General features: G+C 45.7%; 7 protein-coding genes across 7 annotated transcripts; 6 read left to right on the top strand and 1 right to left on the bottom strand.

The window, feature by feature from the left end:
• Positions 1-1,662: 1,662 nt before the first annotated feature.
• LAJ45_05813 (uncharacterized protein) lies at positions 1,663-4,376 on the bottom strand (the record flags this gene model as incomplete). Its single annotated transcript, XM_046115382.1, has 3 exons — positions 1,663-4,043; positions 4,095-4,107; positions 4,371-4,376. 3 exons carry the CDS (start codon positions 4,374-4,376, stop codon positions 1,663-1,665), a joined length of 2,400 nt encoding a protein of 799 aa, XP_045971431.1.
• Positions 4,377-7,047: 2,671 nt separating this feature from the next.
• On the top strand, positions 7,048-8,663 carry LAJ45_05812 (uncharacterized protein; the record flags this gene model as incomplete). The annotated part of the gene is made up of 4 exons (XM_046115381.1): positions 7,048-7,242; positions 7,479-7,605; positions 7,688-8,207; positions 8,264-8,663. The coding sequence occupies 4 exons, from the start codon at positions 7,048-7,050 to the stop codon at positions 8,661-8,663; spliced, it is 1,242 nt and encodes a 413-aa protein (XP_045971430.1).
• Positions 8,664-10,217: 1,554 nt separating this feature from the next.
• On the top strand, positions 10,218-11,060 carry LAJ45_05811 (uncharacterized protein; the record flags this gene model as incomplete). The annotated part of the gene is made up of 3 exons (XM_046115380.1): positions 10,218-10,293; positions 10,368-10,477; positions 10,551-11,060. 3 exons carry the CDS (start codon positions 10,218-10,220, stop codon positions 11,058-11,060), a joined length of 696 nt encoding a protein of 231 aa, XP_045971429.1.
• Positions 11,061-11,795: 735 nt separating this feature from the next.
• On the top strand, positions 11,796-12,890 carry LAJ45_05810 (uncharacterized protein; the record flags this gene model as incomplete). The annotated part of the gene is made up of 4 exons (XM_046115379.1): positions 11,796-11,879; positions 12,255-12,275; positions 12,337-12,501; positions 12,834-12,890. 4 exons carry the CDS (start codon positions 11,796-11,798, stop codon positions 12,888-12,890), a joined length of 327 nt encoding a protein of 108 aa, XP_045971428.1.
• A 17-nt stretch (positions 12,891-12,907) lies between these two features.
• Positions 12,908-13,882, top strand: LAJ45_05809 (uncharacterized protein; the record flags this gene model as incomplete). Its single annotated transcript, XM_046115378.1, has 5 exons — positions 12,908-12,982; positions 13,181-13,253; positions 13,363-13,607; positions 13,668-13,733; positions 13,796-13,882. 5 exons carry the CDS (start codon positions 12,908-12,910, stop codon positions 13,880-13,882), a joined length of 546 nt encoding a protein of 181 aa, XP_045971427.1.
• Positions 13,883-15,578: 1,696 nt separating this feature from the next.
• Positions 15,579-17,955, top strand: LAJ45_05808 (uncharacterized protein; the record flags this gene model as incomplete). Its single annotated transcript, XM_046115377.1, has 7 exons — positions 15,579-15,599; positions 15,771-16,055; positions 16,129-16,157; positions 16,228-16,556; positions 16,613-16,810; positions 16,883-17,088; positions 17,146-17,955. The coding sequence occupies 7 exons, from the start codon at positions 15,579-15,581 to the stop codon at positions 17,953-17,955; spliced, it is 1,878 nt and encodes a 625-aa protein (XP_045971426.1).
• A 3,479-nt stretch (positions 17,956-21,434) lies between these two features.
• On the top strand, positions 21,435-22,189 carry LAJ45_05807 (uncharacterized protein; the record flags this gene model as incomplete). Its single annotated transcript, XM_046115376.1, has 5 exons — positions 21,435-21,481; positions 21,558-21,651; positions 21,710-21,739; positions 21,831-21,855; positions 22,173-22,189. 5 exons carry the CDS (start codon positions 21,435-21,437, stop codon positions 22,187-22,189), a joined length of 213 nt encoding a protein of 70 aa, XP_045971425.1.
• Positions 22,190-22,252: the final 63 nt, after the last annotated feature.

Below are 22,252 nucleotides of genomic sequence, written 5' to 3'. Positions count from 1 at the left end.
TTCTTATAGAAGGTACCCTTATAGCGGGAGTCGGCTGTATCTGAAAACCATAAACTGAGCACTCTGGGCCTCAACTCTCCCCAAAAGGTTACTGCCTGTTGGGGTCCACATAGTGATGTTCTTCTAGATGATATAAGAGGAGAATAATGTGTATATTCCTCAGTGATTAATCGCTACTGCCTACTTATGATCGATTACCAGCAAGATCGAACGGAAATACCAAATTGCAAAACGGGGGCCCTATCGCCACAAAAAAAAAGAGATTTAAGTTCTCATACTGTAATAAAACCGCCTGTATCTTGAGAGGATCAATAATTCAACAAATCAATAAAAAAAACACCCCATGAGACACAGTAAATCCACCGAGTGATAATTCATGATGTATATACGAACCAGGCAAACAAGTATAGTTAAAAACACCATCCACATATAGCGATAAGTAGCACGACACCAGCCTGATTGAGCACTGTGGGGCGATGGACCACAACACACGACCAACCCTAACACAAACCGGACGCAGGTTTAATTGTATATGTATATACACCCGGCCGGCCGGCCGTATCACCGTCACCATCGATATCTTGATCTTAGAAATCAAACCTCCCCTCTACTGTGCTCGAGTGCCGCCGGGTGCGGGCCTCTCCCCACACTGGCGGGATAGCGCGAATTGCGGGGTTAGGATTTATAAGAAGGACGATATTAACAGAATCGACGAGTATAGCACCACACTTTGCCTATCCTATGTAGGAGCGCAAACACCAAAACACAAGATCCAGCCGTCCAGCCGTCCAGCCGTCGCGTCACTAGCTCTACACACAAGCTTAATTAAGCACCGTCCTACCACTGTAGTACGAACGAGAAACCCCGCGCGCTGCCGCAACCCTTGAATCTAATTACTCTACTATGGCCGGCGCGGCCCAGAGAGAGAAGAAGATGTGCCGCGGGATTTTGTGGCACCACGTGCAGCAAAGAAGAGATTTTGTCTTTGTTTGGTACTCTCCCCCGGCACGGTGGGGGGGGGGGGGAGTGCAATATGTGAGCTCTCGGAGCCATATATAGCGTAGAGCACTTCGTAGAGTATGGCATCGCCGGTGACCTCTTCTGCTACATAAATCGGGGGGTAGTTGTCTATAACCCTAACCCTGGAATGTTGTGTACCTATATGACTGTGTTCGGGGTTTGGGGCTTGGAGTGGTGTTTTGCTTTGGAATGTTAGGTGCACGAGTGTGGGTTAGTACTGGATGGTGTTGGCTCGAGAGTGTTCTGGCTGGTGATAAGCCATTGCAATACGTATTGCGGGATTTTGGCAGGAGATGGCAATGGGTTCCCCCGAGTATGTGCAGAAACCGATCCGCAGATGCACCTCGAGAACGGCCGGCGACTATTTCTTTCTCGGCCGGTCCGGAAGCTGGATCGGTGATTGATAGTAACTATCGATTATGCGTATTAAGCCGGTGCTTCTAATGCTACATATAATCTAGATCTATAGACGAAATAAAAGGGAAAATGCAAGTAAAATGCTAGGAAGAAAAGAAAGAGAACTATTCCACAAACATGTATCATTCACCCCATATATATATATATATATATCCGATCTGCGGAAACCATAAAAAAAGTCCCTCAAAAATCAAAAGACGCCGATACTCATGCGAATCATGCCCATCACAATCCCTTGATGGGATGCATAAACACACCCTTCAAACACATCCTCCCACGCTCCCGGTCCCACGCCTCTCCGCCATCGTTGTGCGCCACCCCGCCCAACCACCGCGTCCACAGCACCGCCGGAAAGCCCGAGACGTAGAACCACGTACTGCCGAGAAAGTTGTACTGGTTCGCCTCGCCGAACACGGTCTGGCCGCCGTAGACACCCATGTTGAATGTCTTCTCGAGGTGCTGGGTGGGCCACTGGCGGTCGATGTAGGTGGGGTGCGGGACGAAAACGGCCTTGAGTCCGTGCTGGAAGGCGCATGAGGCGGGCCACATCTCGGAGAACATGGTGTGGCCCTGCACGGCGTTCTCCCAGTGCATTCGGTTGAGGAGCCGCCGGGAGAGACGGGAAATGGCGACGATTGCGGTGCGACGGGGTGGGCCGGTGGGGGTGCCCGGTGGTGGCGGGGATGGCTCTTTGAGGCGGTCTTTGCGCGGGTCTTGGTTATAGCGGTAGGAGGCTTCCGTATAGGTTCCGTAGCCGGTTGTGTCGGGACTGAGACCCCAGTCGGTGCCCTCAGGATCGAATATAGGGTTCATTGTGAGGAGATCGGCGTCTTCGCCGACGCCCCATTCTGCGTTTACGTCCTCTTCAGCCGTTGCGAAGGGTGGGATGGGGTCTTCGGGGTGAATGGTGACTGTCTCGACTTGCGGTGGGCCCCAGATGCTAGAGTTCCTGGGTATGGTCTTGGAAATTGTTTCCGAGAAGTTGGCATAGCTGCCGTGAACTTCGGGAATATAAAAGCGTTCGTTACGTTCCCAAAGATGCTTACGCGGCTGCTGCTTCGCCCAGGACGATATCTGCTCCAAGAACTGGTACCAATGGCCCGTATAGCGCGCGTCGACTTCCAAGTTCCAGAGAAACTCGTATTCCTGGTGACGGTGCGCGAACCACTGGACTGGCATGAAGGTGCTGCGGTAAACACCGTGTAGTGGGAGGTCTCGGTACTTCCACGGGTCCATTCTGGCATAAATGGATGCCATCATGGCCTCGTTCCATAGCTCTGCGATTCCCCAAAACTCTTCCGGGACATTTTCTTGGAGAACCTGTCGGTAAACTTCGTTGTCGGACCAGATGGGTACCTTGTTGTCTTTGGAGTGAACGAGTAGGTGGATGCTATATTCTCCACCGGTGTTGATGGATAGCTCAGAGATGAGGGATCGAAGGAATGCAATGTCGCCGGTGCTGTATTGGTAGCCGGTCCAGGTCCGGACAAGAACTGCAGTCCGCGGAACATATTTCTTTTTCTTGTGAAAGCTACCGCCGGGCATGCCTCGTGCTCTCCGAGTACTATTTTTCCGGCCCTCCATAACTTTGACGGCCATAAAATCTTCGCTTGGGTACAAAGTATCCTTCGTCTCCACATTTTCGAACCGGCCTTTATTTTTTTCGTAACAGTTCTTTTGAAGCGTGCCCCAGTCAACACCCCTCCAATCGATTCTCTTGAATGGCATTTTACCGGGTCCCCAACCAGTCTCTATATCGGTCTCATTATCACCACCGTCGTACACGGCCTCTCCCAAACCGCCCTCGACGTCTTCGTATCCATATCCATATGTGCCATATCTCCCATACCGGTCGTAACACACGTCATCATTAATACCTAATAATCCATGCGACCCGAAAATCGGCGCAGGCATACCCTCTGGCGCACCATCGAAAACTCTAATCTCTGGTCGACCTCTCGTCTCTCCCGAGCTCTCGGCTTCATCGAAGGAGCACTCTTTGTACTCCCCTTCCCAGGTTCGCCGGTACTCGTCATGGTCGTACTTAGGATACGGATCAAACGCTCTACTTCCGGCGGTCTTTCCGCCGCCGGTTACTGCACCTGGCCGCGATGATCCTAAGACCAATTCTCGCTCATGCGCAAGGCGCGGTGGGTACTCGGGAACATTCATATCACTGTTTACAAGGCTGAACAGGCCCTTATAGTAGTTTTTGAGGAACGGAAATGTTTCCGGCCTTGGAGGCAGCGGCGTAAGATTGGGAGTGAAGGATTCTTCTGCGTTATCTGACGGAATCGTGGGCGGTCTCGAGGGCGAGGCTCCACCGACTGAGAATATAATAACGAGAAACATAAAGACCGTCATGGAAATGAGGATGCGTGTGAATGTGCGCCGACCGGCGAATGGGGGGCGGCGCGGCGTGGAAGGCCATGATAATTTGCTGGATTCGAGATCGGATATGGGGTTCAGAGGCACTTCTGTGGGAGGGGGAGGAGGAACGAAGCCGGGCGGTCGTGCGCGACGAGGCGGAGGAGGATGGAGTGTGTCCTGGAGGTTCTTCCACCAACCCATCGTGTGAAGTTGGAGATTTTGCGGTGCCTTTCGATCTGTGTCTGTTAGTGATTATAATGCGGTTTCCCGAAGCTCTAAATACTTACATACGGAAGACTGCTAGTTTTCGAGTTCGTTTTAGCGTATAGCAGACGAAACCAGTAAATTTACATCAACTTAAGTTTGAGTTGTCGATAGCATTGACGGTTTTGAACCTTTAACGCTGACTTTTCTGTTGTCTTAAAGCCTTTCTCTAGCTGTCTTGATATGCTAACTCAGGGGTTCCCCACTAATCAAACACTAACGTGTCTAGCGTCTTGCCTTATTGTTGTTTCGCGCGTGGACGAAGGATATCTAAATTAGAGGGAACCAAGTAAACTGACTATCATAGATTCGTCGTCTGGATTGCCTTTTGTGGAGTAGAAAAGGTCAAAGAGGCCCTTTAAGGAAATGCAGGCGCTGCCGATCCAATCAAGCTCTGCATATCCATTCCTCTTTTTCGGTGTTCGGGTTTTAGACCATCCTTGTTGCCGCAAAAGAAGGAATTGAAAGTTCGATGATCGCCACTGAGGAATGTTTTAGGGTTTTATTTTTTCCCCGTGAATAGTTTCTGTGTTGAGGTAAACAATTTGGAGTTCGACGATCACATGTGCTCATCGACTTGACATCTGTTGCTACAGCAACAGCATGAGCGTATCTATATGCGGTGACATATGCATGCCCCCAACAACCACTTCCGCTTCTCGGCGAGATGCACCCTATCCTATCCAGGATCCAGGAGGCCATTGGTGGGCGGTCTGAAAGCAAGAATCGGTACAGAATGCTTTGCTACCTAAAGTAAGTAGAGTGCTAATAGTTCAAGAGATATCGTTTTATAAATCCGCTAGTGGTTGGCCCGGAGTTACCACTTTTAAGAGTGATTCATGACTTATATGTAGATATTAGTACGTTTTTAACCTAGTACAGTGCGAGAGCAGGAAACGGGTCATTAGAGCGTATTTACTAACCGTCAATTCTGAAAATTGACACTTCGTCACTCTCCAAAGCAGCATCCACAAATGTCATTTTTGGGTGGGGTTGCTTGCCAGGCGGTGAGATACATTAAAAGTATACCAAATACACTTAGGGGATACCATAGTAGTTATCATACTGTTCTTGCGGCTTGCATATTTCATATCCCCATGAAGGGAAAGTATCAATTTTATCTCTCGCAACCGTCAATTTCGAAGTGTCAATCGTCAAAAATGACACTTAGTAAATACGCTCTATTGACATACAAATTTGGTTGTGATTAGGCCAAATACGTCACGTTAATGACTGGTAACAATGGTCTATGGATCCATAACCTTTAGGAGATATAGTATCTATGTTATCTGCAGTAGAGTAGATTCACGATGTACCACTGATCCAAAGACTATTCTCCTGAGCTTCTAGAAGTAATGCCTACAACTGGTGATAGATTAGTCTTAATGACGACATAGAGGGAACAGTGTATACAGCGACACCTCGATATAAGAAACGCCAAGGTGGCGGCGGATTTTGTTTCTTATAGCAAAATTTCCGCCAATATTTCTTATAGCAAGTAAGATTTTGGTGTAGTGCTGTTAGCGTGTACCTTATACGCTGTTTCTTATAACAAGGTTTTCTTATATCGAGGTTTCTTGTAGCGAGGTGTAGCTGTAAATGCGCTTAATTTGAGCTAGGAAGTTTTCAACTGCAATGAAGATTGTAACATATACTTACTACGTACGTATCTCTACCTACAGTTGGCACTTGAGTCCATACAACCGTGGTTTATGCCTTGCCTTTAGGCGATTCGGACAAAATGCCTGCTTGATTCAAAGCCACATTTTGGACTGTGATCGAATATGTAGAGATGCATAAATGCGGTTTCTTATGCCCTTCTCGTTTATATGTCGAATGGGTAGCCAGCTTGTAATTGGGTAACCTGCCCCTGTATAGTGCGCATGATATATATCACAATCATACCCAGGCTTCTTTGCAATTTTCTCTCGTCTCAATTCACCTTAATGTTTCAATCACGCGAGCAGTTGTGTCGCTAAACACTTTTAAGTGGTTGAGGAGGAACAAACAAAGTGTAACATCAGGAACCATGGTGTTGCTGATAAAATGCGCAGTAGGAATCGAGCTGAGCGACGTAATATATCAAGTTTACTATCCATTGACATGTGTAAGGTGATGATATGGATAGTTCTTATAGGCGCGGCTGTAGAGCCCCACCTTTTTTTGTAATTCGCTTCCTTCCCTCCCGAGGCCTTCAGAGTGAAAAACCCTACTCTAATAAACCCCGCCAGCGGCAATTCCCACGGACCATGGCTACAAAACAAGCAATCAACCATGGGACCGCATTGAGTAGTAGCCAGAGTTGGCCGCTGGTACCATGGTGGTGCTCTAGAGTACCCACTAGTACATACATGTAGGTAATATACAGGACGGATTAGAATTTTGAACCTCTTGTCAAGTAACTCAGGGGTACAGCAGAACATCATCCCATCCAAATGCAATGGCCACGCAAACCCACCCAAGGGATGCCCGAATGAACCGGACACATAGGTGACATGGTATCAATGACCACCCACCCCCCCCCAATACATACATGAATCCCTCCCCACCACCATGAAGGAAATTATCCATTAATATGTCCAGATGATATGATCGGATCGGACAGGGGCGTCCGGGGGACGACTCAAGAATCAAAAACTTGGAGTGTGTTAGATCGGGGCACGAGACCCTGAGCCTTTTCTACTCTATATCATCTTACCATTCTCTCCTTCTCCCTTTCTCTTACATCTACACCACGCCTACCCATCTACAGTATCATCGTCACTTTCATCCTGAAATTTGGGTTCAGTTAAGCAATAGTGAAATTCGCTTTTCTAAAACTTGCACTCAATCCTGTTTCTGTTACCCGTCCACCTGTAGCCCATTTCAGTGAGCTTGCTTCTGTGAACGTTCCCGTTGTCTTTCACTTGCTATCTCCTCTTGTCGTCAACTACGCTTGGTGTCTCAACCAAATCCATAACAAATTATCCAGTCGAAATGTCTTCATCCAAACCAACTCTACAAGCTCTGGCGAAAATGGAGGAGCTTCCAGTACTTCCGCTATCCTATAGCCCAGCAAATTCAGATGATTCAGCAAAACAACTGGTGTATACTTTACTGCCCCAGTGGGACCCCGCCAACGGAGGAAGGGGCATCACTCTCGTGAGATTCACAGATGGAATCACTAACACTGTATGTTGAAGCCTATTCTGTGTTTTTGTTGGGTATTGTAATTTGCTTTTTTGAGGCGAACTCAACGGGTTTCCCTGCATCTCCTGCGTTAGTGCGATTTGCATGTGAAAGTTCATGATCCCTACAACAGCAGATCGATCTGAATAATTGAGCAATCAGAACTCTTGATATCCAATTGTCATTTATTTTGGCTCTGAATTTCCGACTTATACTAACTGAAATACCCTGGTGAATAGCTTCTCAAATGTGTCCACAATCCTCCAGAGGGTGTGTCCCCAGCCGAAGCGAAGGAGCTTGCAGACGAGGAGTCGGTCCTCTTGCGCGCATATGGGAGAGACACCAGCATCCTGATTGATCGTGAACGTAAGCTTCCGTATATATCTAGCTTTAGCTATCTCAAGAAGACGGTTTTCATTTCGCAAGGATATCAATTAACAGAGAACAGGCGAATGCGCATCCCACCTTCTCCTCTCCCGACACAATCTGGCGCCAGCACTCCTTGCACGCTTCGAAAATGGTCTACTCTACAAATTCGTTGCCGGCAGAGTTTGCACGGTCCCGGAGATGTCCCAGCCCAGCATTTGGAAGGCTGTCGCCGCACGACTGGGTGAATGGCACGGCACTCTTCCGACTAGCACCACCCCGCCGTCATCTCCGGCCTCGTCGAGCTCAGCTTCTTCATCTGAGCCAGACGTGACTCTCTGGAATGTGTTGCAGAAATGGATTAGCGCATTGCCAGAGGCGAGCAAGTCCCAGAAGGAGAGGAAGGAGCTGCTCCAAAACGAGCTGGATTTACTGCAATTGGGAGAGGATGAAGGCGGATTCAACATCAAGGGACAGGATGGTGGAATGGGAGCCGTGGTTGGACATTGCGATTTGCTAAACGGAAATGTCATCATATTGCCCGAGGATGATGGCGTTACATCTGCGAGCGGGAATACGAAGGTTCATTTTATCGATTACGAGTAGGTTCTCACTTTTAATGATCCATTAAGGGCTATGAGTTGTTAACAAGTAATAGATACTCCACTCCCTGTGAGCGTGCTTTCGACATCGCCAACCACTTCGCTGAATGGGGCGGTTTTGATTGCGATTACAATCTCATTCCAACTCGCTCTACTCGTCGCGAGTTCATCCAGCATTATCTTCAGAGCTTTCATCAGCACCGTAACTGCTTTCACAGCGCGACTCTGGAAGCTGAAATTGAGAGCCTCATGGCCGAGGTAGATCTGTTCAGAGGTGTTCCAGGATTTTACTGGGGTATCTGGGCACTCATCCAGGCTGAGATCAGTCAAATTCACTTCGACTATAAAGGATATGCTGAGATCAGGTTGGGCGAGTACTGGGATTGGAAAGCTGAGAAAGAGGGTACCAGGGTTGGGGAGATTGGTATCAGAGAAAAGAGATGGGCAATGGAGTAGGTATAACACCCCACTCCTCTCCTTCATTCAAAGAAGAAAGAGGATCTGGGTACTTTGGGAGCCGCAGGCAGCAAAGTTGATCTTCCATTACGTCTTTTTGAAGTAAAACGAACCATTTCTTAACGTCTTTTCTTTCCTTTCTTTTTTTGGTCATGGTTTAAAATGGTGTTTCAACAACGGGGGTTTCTTTCTTCGACTTTTTAAAAACGGGACGGGTGAATGCCTTTCTGGTAATCGTTCTTCTTTTTTCTCATCTTTTGGCTTTAAGTTTTCTTTTTGGCATTTTCTTTACGATATTTCCTATATCTTTCTGTTCTCTGTTCTCTGTTGGTGGAAGGCGTAAGGTCTGTTTTTTCAACAATAACGACGGCCACGTTTATGGGGCTTTTTTTTTTTTTTTTTGTTTAATTCATTAATTGCATCACGTTTGTGGGCAGTTTTGTAGAGCATTTAGTAACTCCTGGCGGTATTCAATTCAATGATTAAGATATCGATATTTCTGTTCAAGAAGACGAATATTATCTTTTGATATATGTAGAGTGCTATGATTTTATTCGGCTGAATATACATATAATCGATTGATAATAATAGTCATAAGGTCTCACTCGTCCTTTAAGCACTCCGCTTAGTGTTTCGGCAAAGCCAGGCCAAATTCCCGAAAATGCGACCATTGGCTCTCTTGAATACAGTAAGTGCAATGCTTTGGTTATTTTGTATTGAAAAAGACAACAGCAAAATTAAATATTGTCAAACTCGTCACATGACGTCCTTATGATTGTCTCGTTTCTATTCCATGCTTATTATGAATGGGTGGTCACCGGATTTTTCTTTCAAGCTTTTCCAAGGAGTGGGCACGAGACCTCATGTAACAACCATTTCGAAAGAGAGGGAGAAAGTGCCCTTGAGCAATCTATGATGTGATATGCTCATAACTTCGTGTCACTTAAGAAAACTATGTCATGAAATGAAATCTATCAGGGCCGGCCCTGGAATTGATAGGGCTTTGATGTCTCGATTAACCTACCTATTAGATCATGCCAATATATAGGCTCTGTTATGCCGTTTTAAAGCCGAGACAGTACATACTGCAGTCCAACCACCTATCAAAGCTGCAACTGATGGCCCATGAGCAGATAATTCCTTGACTGCGCTCTTTCTCAAAAAACGGGCTATTGGCGCTTTCGGGGGTGGAATAACATTTCCCCGTAACTCCTCGGATGCAGGGACTTGTCGTGAAGGTATATGTATGTAAGTACGGATTGGCGGAAACCCCGCGAATTGTAACCTAGCCCGGGTTTTTACACTCTAACCTTTGGATGTTTTGTGCGCGTCCCAGTGGAAACAATTGTCTCGGCGTGGTTGGGTCCTGACTGGAATACATAACTTCTATTTTATTATACCCTGTGGTACGTACCCCCCCCCCCCCGGTCTGAGCTAGGGACGTGTCTTGTCTGACATTGCAAGCTTAAGACCCAGGTCGATCGCATAAATACAACGGCATTCCATATTCCAGGTTCGAAATTGATTAAGAACTTATTGCACTCTACATACAATATGGTGAACTTCGACATGATAGAAAGCCCACTTGAAGATCTTGGCCATGCACGGGCCAATGTTAGCTCTGGTTCGGGTATGCACTTACTTGTAAGGAAAACACGGTCCTTCTAGATCAGCTAACACATCGCGGCGCTCGCATATCAACAGCTGGTGTGCTATCTGACTACGACCCCGAAAGACTCTTCCAACACTGCTGGCGACGAAACTCTTGTGGGGAGTGTCTAAAAACTCACATGCCGTGTGGATGGTGCCCGACTGTAACCAACTGCCTCCTCCCTTGTGGTTATAGTATACTTGCTATACGGTTCAAAGCCTGACAAAAGGGTCCAGAGTCAAGCCTGTGTTCCGGTATTTTCGGGATTGTTCACCCCACTCGGAGACCCGAAAGTCTGCCCAATGTCTTCCGAGCGTTTCGAGCTGCGCACGAAACCTTTGGGCTGTAATGTCAGTACCGTAACGGCGCTAACTGCAGTCGTAAGCGTATTTTCAACACTTTTGCTGGTGGGGATTATCTTCGTAGTCGTGAGATACCACGCCTCGCTGGGCTCATTATGGCGGCGTATTTGGCGCCGGAATAGTGGGGAGGAGGAGGAGGAGGATGGTGAGCCGAATGAAAATACAGGCCTTTTACATTCAACTAGGAGGGCTGCGGCGGGGATAGGGAGGAATTGGAGTTTTTGGGTTCATAATACGACGCCGGCCACTAAGGACAGAGGAGAGGGGCCAGGTCCGGGGACGCTGGAAAGGAGTGATACTACGGGCGATGAAGGTGAAGCAGTGGGAGGAAGGGAGTTTGAACAGAGAAGAGAGCGGATCCTGCACAGAAATGCAGAAGTTTAGGCGATGGGCTTGTTCCATTGGCATGGACAGAGGGAAGTACATGTAGTACACATGTTGGAAGCTATTTTCTTGTAAGGCCGGTTTCTTGTTATTATTATTATTATTATTATTAACAATTAACAATGATACCCTCGACAATTGATAATCGATGTCGTGGGACTGTTTCCCAATTTTCCCGGCTACCTATAGCTGTGCGCCGAATAGCTATGGTTATGTGGTTGTCATATATGTTTCCCGAAGTGTGATGAAGAGATCATTGAGTATATCTGTCAAGTGGGTGTTTAGTCTCCAGGACAGATCTCCAATCCCTCGTTATGAGTCTACTCGTATTGTAAATACAAATACTCATGACTCTTTGAAGTCAAACGGATATGTGGCCGAAACATATTGGCGACGACCCCAAGCTACATGTAGATTGTTTATCGAGTCATATATTGGGCCAAGACCAGGATGTGGACCCCTTCAGCTCATGCTAAGCTCTCGGGAGCTCATTGCCATATTTCGCCGAGTGTGGCTAGAAATGAGATATAGGGTCTACAGCTCTCGAAAGCGTGGCTTAAGCTCTGAGAGTAGGTAAATGAAGATATGAGGCAGCTGGATGATTGTTTACAGATACATGTAGTCCTGAGCCGAGGTAGAGACTTGATCTATGCATACATGTAGGCACTGCCAGTTGAACTCAGGTACCGCGGAAATCCAGGGTTATCAACGGGCATGCCATAAAGCAAGCTAGAAATGAAATGTCACGGTGAATGTCTCAAACAACTGAAAGAGACACTTAACAACCAGTTCATCCGAGTTACTAAACAGCTTAGAGTTGTACGCATATTGGAGTCAATGAAGTAGAGTACCTACAAGGGGATAAACGCAGTCCGCCATTGGGTCAAGGCCACAAGCTTTGACGTGGCTAATGCCATGCTGTCATCTTCGATAAGAGTGAATGGCAGCTAATTGCCCTAGATCGGGTATTTGTGGCGCAGCAGGCAACTAGCACTGGTGATACATCGATACTTGGCCCTTCCCTCATTGAATCGATGAGCAATAGCCATTCAACGTAGTGAAGTGTCCTTTTCGTATCTAAGCCATAAAACGCAGGTCCCCGGGGGTCTACTTCAATCATCTTCTCCTGCATCATTATCTCACCGACTTCACATTAAAAAAATTCAATAAATTCCTCTTGCGTTGTAAAAACAGAAGCCAATCGAAAATAACCTGGTATCCTTATCCTGATCAAGCCAACCTACGCGGCAAAAGCAAGCTAATTAGCCTCCCCCAGTCCCAAAAACCCGTCGACGCCCCTTTCCTTTGCGCTTTTCCAACCAACCTCTCATCAACTTTGCAAAGGCCATCACCGCTTCTTCTACCCACCCATCACGACACCTGGAGCAACGTTCAACGTCTGTTTCTCAACACACGATATCTGTCGTATTCATCATCACCTGTAAGTTCCGCCATATCCCCCATTGCTATAGAAAAACACCATGCGCTGCTAGTGTGGTAATCTCTTTAAACTGCTGTTTCTACCCCTCCTGTACAATTTCGTTGCTGTCGCACCCCTTATCCTTCCGGGTTTAACACGACATGTCACCTCACTTTTTTGGGTCGGCTGCTTGAAATCTTGCTTTCGCTTTTCCTCAGCTTGAAGGCCTCGAGAGTATTTCTTTGCTGTCTTGATCCTCCCCGCACGCACTATTCCGGATTGTTCTGCTCTTTGTAGCCACGTGCCAACAGCACCAAGCATTTAACGCTAACACCTTCCACCTCACCCTACAGAAGCTTTTCCTCTTATCTTCGTCACGAAATAACGGACCTTTTTTTAAAGAAGATTAATCAAAACCAAATCTACAATGGGTCTCTCAATATCAAAGCTTCTTTCTGGCCTCTTCGGCAAGAAGGAAATGCGTATTTTGATGGTTGGATTGGTAGGTTCCATTTCCTAGTCTTCCTTCGTCCGTTCGCCTTATCGTAGCTGTACGCTGTCAGCCCTTTGCCGGTGCTCCCGCGTAATAGGACACTGGATGCACAAAGCTTTTGGCAGCAATATGCACGTTTGAAGGGATGCCGCGGATGTGGTTACAGGGATGTCCGAGGCTGATTCTTAATTTTTGGAAAATTTCTAGGATGCTGCTGGTAAAACTACCATCCTTTATAAGTTGAAGTTGGGAGAGATTGTCACCACCATCCCGACCATTGGTAAGATATTCTCCTCCCCCAAGTGTCCGATTTCGGTCTGGCCCCATCGTGGCGCAAGCTCGGTGATAGGCTCTCAGGAAATGTATGCTAAATCTCGCGCCCGCCACAGGTTTCAACGTCGAGACTGTCGAATATAAGAACATTTCATTCACCGTGTGGGATGTCGGTGGTCAGGACAAGATCCGTCCTCTCTGGCGCCATTACTTCCAGAATACCCAGGGTATTATTTTCGTTGTCGATTCCAACGACAGAGAGCGTGTCACCGAGGCCCGTGAGGAGCTGCAGAGAATGCTGAACGAGGATGAGCTCCGGGAGGCTTTGCTCTTGGTCTTTGCCAACAAACAGGATTTGCCTGTGAGTTTTTTGTTTCTCGCCCTGGCTATGAAAAGTTCTTAATTGACCCGTTGTGAACAGAATGCGATGAACGCTGCCGAGATTACCGACAAGCTTGGTCTGCACAGTCTGAGGCAGAGGGAATGGGTATGTTCCCTATTTAATATTTCCTTATCGAGTTTTATTTGAGCTAATGGAACCACTTTCAGTACATCCAATCCACCTGTGCCACTTCCGGAGACGGTCTCTACGAAGGATTGGAGTGGCTCAGCACCAAGTTGAGGGGACCTCGCTAGACTGCCACCATTCCCTATTCCGCCATTCCCCTACCCCCCCTTTTCCGTCTGCCAGCCAGCCTTAGTGTTCTTGTCAAATCTTTTTTAACAATCAAATAAACAAAAAAAGATGGTAATCTTGTGTGAGACATATTTTTTCCCTTTTTCCTGAAGGCCAATTCTGGATCCAATGGGATGTGATTTTATGATTTTGAGATACTTTCATATCATTTTCTTCAGGTCCAGTCAATGTTGATTTTTGCCTTCTTCTGTGTTTGTTTTATTGGGCTCGGTTTAGGTTGAAGGTTTTTTGTTTTCCCGCAATATGTTCGTGCTTGGTACGGGGTAGTTATGTGTAGAGGATGATGATGATATGAATAAACAACGAAGATTATTGCTCTACAGTCCTTATAAAGTTTTATGGGATCCAACCTTATTAAGTTACGACATGGTAACGGTTTGGGACTCTCAATATCTATCTCACGCTCTAATGAAGTAGATTAATTTCTAGCTCCTAATCGATCTTCGATTACTAGGTAAAAGCTTGCGCAATTCACCTGCAGTCTGTCCCTGCGCGATATTGGTGCTGCTGCTAATGTCGAACCGATTCTGGCTTAGAGAAGTCGTTTACTCTATTTGGTTTGTCTACTCGCTGCTGGGTATCACTTGGTATTTGCTGGATTAGAAATAATAGATATTCACTCCCAGTATTAATAGCTCTGAGGATATACCATAAGCGCTATAATGATTTAGGCTTTCCTTCCACCCCACCTAATGACGCTATCGGTTTATCGATTATCGACATAGAACACACGCAAGAAGCTTATCCCTGCATATTAATTCGCAAATTGGTACCTGAGAGCTGAGACATATGCTCCGAGGCTCGGATTTTGTGGTGAGACTGTACGTAGTTATATATACATAGGGCTATGGTGCTACCTGGAGGGTCTGAGGGTCTGAAAGAAAGTAGCGGCGGTCGAGTAACAAGTAGAGGAGAGAAGCTTGAAGGGGGGCAGTAGTCTTGTACTACTAGTAAAGGAGGGGAATATGAGTGGAAGTATGAATGTTGGTGGTAAGCTTAAGGTCAACAAAAGTGAAATCAAGGGGCTGCAATACATGTAGTTGAGTTATTGACGTTATCGAGCTCCCGTGTGCTAGCCATACCGCAAGGCGTTGGAGTTGATACAAATATGCCAAGCCATATATGAATGTGGATTATCATCAGGGTTAGGTTTTATCTTCTAGGGGCATAGCTTGTGTATCATCAAATATGCAGATCGCGGATCCTAGAGGTTTTCACCAGTGCCAGGGGTAAAAATAAATCAATCGCGATGTGAATTAGAGTTATCGTAGCGCTCTTGTGCCTACATATAACATGTAGCTTTTAAAGTGATTATCTTGTCTCGATTGAAGCAAAATCAGTATATATTAAATGCTTCTTTGGCATTTCTACTACCCAGCCTCAGCTTCCCCGCAAGGCAGTCAGGATTGCAGACATCCGCTCTCTCAATGAACCAGATTTGTCGTGCAGCACGGGCTAGCCGTTCTGTAACGTTAAGTTGTCAAGTGTTTCTGAAACACCCAGGCAGCTACATAGAAATACACAGCCGGGGGGGGAAATTTACTTCTAAAAGCGCAGCCGCGTGTTAAAACTGACCAATTATTTTTCTTAATTCTATCTCTGAGGTGAAGGCAGCAGAAGAGGATGTCACAGGCCATGCCTACCTATGTTTCACACGTAAGCGACAAATGCTTTTCCTCAGCTCCCATGTATGGTACCTACAGTACATAAGAACCTACAATAGTCTCACCTCTAGAAGAATTCAATATCCATGCTCCTAGCTGCTCTTGAAAACCTTCGAAAACCGCTATGATGGCTGGTACCGCCGCTCACAGCGCTGGAATACAGCTCTCGAACCTTGCTCCCAGCCCAAGGCCCGCGAATAGGCCTAGCAACTCACAACCAACGCACCAATACTACGACTCTTTCCCGACGTTATGCAGCAAGTTCCGAGATCTCGACACTGATGGGGTCTACGAAGAGTGTAAGGCGGCTGTCATGAATGAGGCGACCCGCAACTTCATTATCGATTTTGGAGGTGCAGCAGAAGAGGGGGGTGCCGCGTGGTGTACACTTGATCTTGATGATTCGCCGGCTACGGTGGAGGCAGTTAAGGGCTTGTTAGGAAAAGAGGTATTTGGACTACTCTAAAGTAACAGCTGTATTGATGTTGAAAAAGTGTTGACATTGCTGCGAATGTTTGTAGAGACCACGAGAGCTACGAACTCGATGGATGTTAGTACTGGCTATCCTACAACCTATACTCAAACCGTAATAATTGGGGACGAGCTAATCATATCTGTAGAAACATCTTCTCCCCACACACACAGCAGCCACTTGTTAGGGCTATCGCGCAACACTATGGACTTTCGTCGCGGCATACTAGCGCCTTGATGGCATCTCCACAACGTGTTGAGACTGTTCAGAAGAAGCCGGTTCAGCACCAACAGCAAATGCTGGAGAGGCTCCGAAATAGTTTGCATAGAGGTCGAGATGTCGAGAATGCAGCTCAAGATACCAATGAAGCTACCCGTTTGGCTGGAGGAAATGTGCCTCCAGGGCGAGCGGGGCAGGGATATATGGATCTTGTCAGTAGTGTGTGGCACTGGCATGCTGTGGAGTGGGGCGGTAGATGTAAATTATATTGCGCTGTTCATTCCTTTAGGAGTTTGTGCTGATTTTCACTTTAGTTATGTGTATCGGCTTCAACCTTCTTCATCAGATCCCTGAGGAAGATGAAGTTTCCAGTGCCGAGAACGGGGAGGACACAGACTACGAAGATGAGTGGGAGTGGTCCGGCGACAAAGACGGGAAAGCTTCCATGGACAAGGGCGAGAACTACCCACAAGGAAAACGGCTCTGGAGCTGGCTAGTTCTCTGTGATGATGGTTCGTTACTTTCATACCCACAGAACACTTTTGGTGATAATAATAGTTTGGTTAACACGTGACTATCTTTAGGTACCGTTATAGCACTACACGAGCCAACTGGAAAGGTCTCAGTAGACCAGATGAAGTTGATACGGAAAAACATGTTTACTGTGTTCCGATCATTATCTCAATCACCCAAGGCTCAGGATGAAGCGAAGAACTCTTACGACCTGAATTCAGGATTGGAGGAGATGCCGTTCAGACGTATCCATACCAAAGGTGATAAGAGGGAGGATGTATGTCGTAAGGTCCTTTGTACCCTATACCCGTCCGCTAACAAGGTTGATAAATAGGTTGATAGCGCACCGAGTTTACTATTCTACTACCTTTTCGACGACTGGTACTCCTCTCTTGGTCTTGTAGTTGGCCGAGGTTACCCTTACAGCATCCACATGAGCAATCTCCGGCAAGAGATGCAACGCAATCCCAAGCTTTCCCATATCTCTCGTCTCCATCGTCTTGCCCGCCAACTTGCAACGCTGAAACGGATGTATGAAACCAAGAAGATAATAATTGACAATGTTCTCTACCGACAAGAAAATTCTCTGTCCAACCGCTCAAGCAGTCAACTACAACCTCCTCCCACTCCTCCCGACCCTCATGACCCGGCCCCGACTCTTGGCGACCCCAATATCCTCGGCGTGCCCCTCTCTCCGACTGCCATCGCAAAGTTTGAGCGTCTTCGGGACCGCGTGAAGCTTTATGCTCTCGGTGAAATCGAGGACTGTCTTGCCGAGAAGACGGAGTTGATATCCATGACGTTCAATCTGCTAGCAATGCGGGAATCACAGGCCGTAGAGCGCCTCTCCCGTGTAGCCATCTTCTTGACAAAGTTCACATTTCTGTTCCTGCCGCTCACACTGATCACGGGATATTTTTCGATGCAGCTGAAAGATATGGACGACTACACACAAGCACATTTTTGGGCTGCGAGTGGAATTTTCGTGGCGTTGATGATATTAATACTATATATGGTAGGTAAGAGCACGGATACCTTAGAGACTGGGGTTATATGGAAGAGCGTAAAGGAAATGTGGTTCCCATGTTTGGGAAGGAAGAAGAAGAAGAAGAAGGGAGGGAAGGGTGGAAGGCGGTCGTATTGAGGTGGCGGAGTTATAGCTGGAGTAAAGGATTCGTTTTGGGGATATATATGCTCCTGACGTACGTTGATTTTCTTTTTCTTTTTTAATTTAGGCCCCCTATTACTATATATATATCTAGTTAGCATATCACGCAGTATATTCGATACCGTTTGTTCTCTATACCAAGGTGCTCTAATGAAATTATGTATGTTCATGACAGTGTTCATGATCTTAAAGTACATACGGCATCGACCTTAAGGCTCGACAGACTAGTGTCAAAGTAAATATTTTAAATTATAAAGTTACATAGCTATGGTTTCAGGTCTAGAAAATAAAATGAACTATCAATCAATCAATGAAGTAAAGTTCGTTTCATTCACAGGCACTATTCCGAGTGATATGTTATGACCCAAATATTTCACGGTGGATGCGGATGTCCCGATACAATATATAAAGGAATATGTTAAGCCCCTCCATCGTATCTCATTAAAGAAAGAAACAAGTATGGTGCGCACACTCTTAAAGGTGACACGGCGGTATCTGGAAGTGGAACAATCGTGGCTGCTAGGTGAACTCCAAAGCCAATGAGAGGGTTTATTCCTAGCCACTTTGCTGCATTCCTGCCGCAATTCACTTTTGAGGGGGTACAAATGGGTATAATACTGTTCCACTTTGCTCAGTCTTGGCGCTTTTTACATACAAAAATACTAAATTTCGGGCTCTAATAACTTCATAACTAGAATAGATATCAAAAATCTGGAAAGACAAACTAAACTTTATTATTAGTACTTGACTTTGTCTTTCCCGATTTTCTTTAACCCTTCTCGTCGAAAAGTTATTAGCCATCAACTTTGCGCAACTTTCAGTTACCTTTAAGAGCGGGTGCACCATAGAACAATATCAAAACTGAGAGTCATACTCTTGATTTTTATCTTTCTAGAATGATACTTGTTCTAAGACTCACCTTTTTGGTGGGTACGTAATTATCAACATATATTATATGTGCATTATAACTTATAAAGCCAATACTACCACCTATCCCTTAAGCTGTCGATGCTGACCCCCCTATAACAGAAGAATTAGTTTTGTATGAGAGATCTATTATTTGATAAGAGGATAACGGGATCTGTTAGTAAAGCCACACCGAATTTACTTTTTTGGGGGGGTCAGCATTTTCGCGACAGCTTAAGGGATAGGCAACTTCCAGAATTCTGTCAAACCTTAGAAGTACTCAAAGTCTTTCCTTCACCGAAGATCTAGAGTATATTAACCAATTGGCCATTGTAAAAACCACGTACTCTATAGATTTATTTCAACATAAAACAATGATGTGATCCCAGGTGGGGGAAATCCTATGTACATGTATGTAGGTACGTATAGCTAATTACCATGTTAAGTCAATGGAGCTTGAAACATCGTGAGTCAACGGAGCTTGCCGGGACAATGTACAAATGAATAAATAATTTAAAGCTGCATGTATGTTACTATAGACTGCAACAGTCACGGAGCACGGTTTAAATATTATAGCATGCTGATTTGAAGATTGCCATTGATCATTTTGTCTCGGGAAGGCAATTTGAGTCTCGACCCTCTGATTGGTTTTCTTTGGATTTCAATCTCAACTAGGCGCCGATTTCAAGATAACCCATCGTGACTATTAATTTTGTGTCCTCACCAACACACATGCAATAGGCATCCCCGAACGAACAATGAATCTCATCTAGCCCCGTTCTTTGAACTTACATCGATTGACGTTTTAAGAGATTCTATTAGATGTAGAGATTTTTGAATTATGATAAATGCACATAGTTCAATCTTGGTGAAATTTCGAAAGTGTAACTACAGTCGTATGTCCCAGGATAAGTGGAGTGTACACTGGATCGATGCTGGATTTTTGCTGCAGGGACCTACATGGTCTATGATCAAGCAATGCATGGAGATCCTTCACTCCAGTTTTTGACACATTTACTCAAAAGATATGATTGGTTTTGAGAAAGACCTTGCTTTAGAGTGCACTCACTCACTAGCTTTATTACTCAGCAATGGCCCGAATCCGCCTGTGCTTTCAGAATTTCTGTAAGGAGACAGGCCGTTTCAGCTGCGACTAGCCGATAGGCAGAAAAGACAGAATTGGTGAAGAGTGATTGGAGAGTCAAAAGTTTTTTGTTTCTCGTTGTTGATAGAGATCTCGATTGTTTCGAGCGCACATTAATGCGGCCTCCCGATATTCCTTCCTTAGTTTCTAACTGCTCTGTCATAATGCATGCCTCAGTTGAGCTACGTATAGCTTCAACTTCAAAGGAAGTGTAGGTGTTACGTACTAACTTCGATATCTATCGGCGGTAGAGCACATGCAGCTAATATTCTGATACACACCAAGAGATCGACCTCAACTCCGCGTTCGACTCTCATGCCACTCTTGCAACATTGGCTCTTAGATTTCACTAGGCGCCAACAGCGGCGCCAGCGCCGGGAAAGAAAAATGAACGGACATATGTGGGGTAATCGGAGTGAGCCATTTCATGCCGCCGCGGAAGAGTGATACACCGTGATTCCTGTAGGCCAGTGCACCCTTATGGGAGGTTCTGCAAGATTCCAAGAGCAATTACATGGATTTTTTTCTATTCTAAATATAAGTAAGTCATACTCAAATATTCAAGTAAAAAAGGAACGTCAAAAACATAGACGAATAGAGATATTGATACTTCCTACGAGGTGGCAGAACGAGTACTTTGCTGCGTTGTACTATACTACCAGCTGTAGATTTTGCTACACGGACAGTGTGGACGGAAGTGGTTACCCGACCATATTACGGTGCACATACTGCATACATAAGTGTTGCATGTAAAAACAAGGCCAAGAAGCAATTTCTTCAGAGCTAGAGTGATATCTCATGAACCACCCCAACAAGGCGATTAGGTTTTAAAGAATATAATGGCCAAGACGTAAGTACGTGCAAGTGACTCCCGCCATGGCCTCTTCCCTTAGTGTCAGTGTGGGGTGCGTGTGTCATTGCCATAGGTTACCCAATTCTGAGCCCCATAGTAAGGCGCCTCGAATAAAAGCCTAGTTCACGTTGTGACACCCAACCAGAGATACCGGACATTTCTCTGAAGAATTCCGAAGAACTCAGAGCTCAGGAATACAATCGGTTTGGTTGACCGTTGAAGATAAAGGCGGTGGGCGTCAAAGCGTAAAAGGCGTATGTATGTTGCAACGGGGAGCTCTTATTCCACGGAGATTTGTTGTTTGTGCTCCTATGAAGATGGATGTTAGCCCTAACCCTCTCTTTAGTGGATTCTAGCCATTTCTGATTACCCGGAATGCAATGCAGCTGTTCAACGCCACTCAGGCTACTGGAGCACTTCGCCAGGCCTCTATCGGCTTTCAATATCCAGCGTTCTATTGAGCATTCCGTCAAAAACATTAGACTCTAGGCTGGTAGGTGCGTAGGCGATGGGCTTGAAAGACGGAGGACGAATGAACGGGTTGGCCAAAGGATGATTCCAAGAGAAGCGCTACTGCGGTATATATGTGGATATCTATGGTACGTGTCTTGATAACTGTGACATGTGTTATTTTGAGTACCGCAGAAACTCGCCAACTTGATTATCTCCGTGCAGGGATTTCTTCATTGATGATTGGCTGAAAGGCAGAGATCAGCTTCAGATATTTCCTCTACAAGTTAGTTTTTGGTCAGATCCGCTAGCAAAGTTCGTGAGTTTTTGCGGTACTACCACACATAGTAAATTTTAGCCACTAACCTTTGCCACAGCGATTCTATTCTTACGACTCCAAATATTTGGTACACTTATGTGTTTATTGATTATTCCCGACAAAGTCATAGTATTACTTAAACACTCAAAACCACCCTATATCAAGTTGGAAACATGCAGAGATGGTGTATTGACTACTACAATGGTATGTGGACCGGAAGGGGCGTTGCCCTATCGATCGGACAAATAATCATCCCTTACCTACTCGATAAGTGTATATAAAAAGCACTATTCGCTGGATAGTGGATACAATGATTCATATCTCAGACCAACTAGACATCAAGACCTTTGAAATGTTTTTTATACCTTGTGATCCACCTTTATTTCCAATGAGAAAAGAACAGCATACATACTGCATAAGTGTCTATTTTACTGGATGTTACATGTAGTATGTTATTGGGTTTTATCGAAAAATAACCTGGTTTATTCATTATCACGTAACTGACTGATTTTAATTAATAGCTCGATCTTCGCAGTAATGTTTTTTTATGAATAATACAAGGTGATCTTCTGTTTCTACAGGTACTTGGGGTTTTGGATTT

The sequence above is a fragment of the Morchella importuna genome, assembly GCF_003444635.1.
Source record: "Morchella importuna strain M04M26 chromosome Unknown Morimp01GS016, whole genome shotgun sequence".
In the NCBI taxonomy this organism is placed as follows: Eukaryota; Fungi; Ascomycota; class Pezizomycetes; order Pezizales; family Morchellaceae; genus Morchella; species Morchella importuna.
This window is presented reverse-complemented; position numbering and strand designations above follow the sequence as displayed.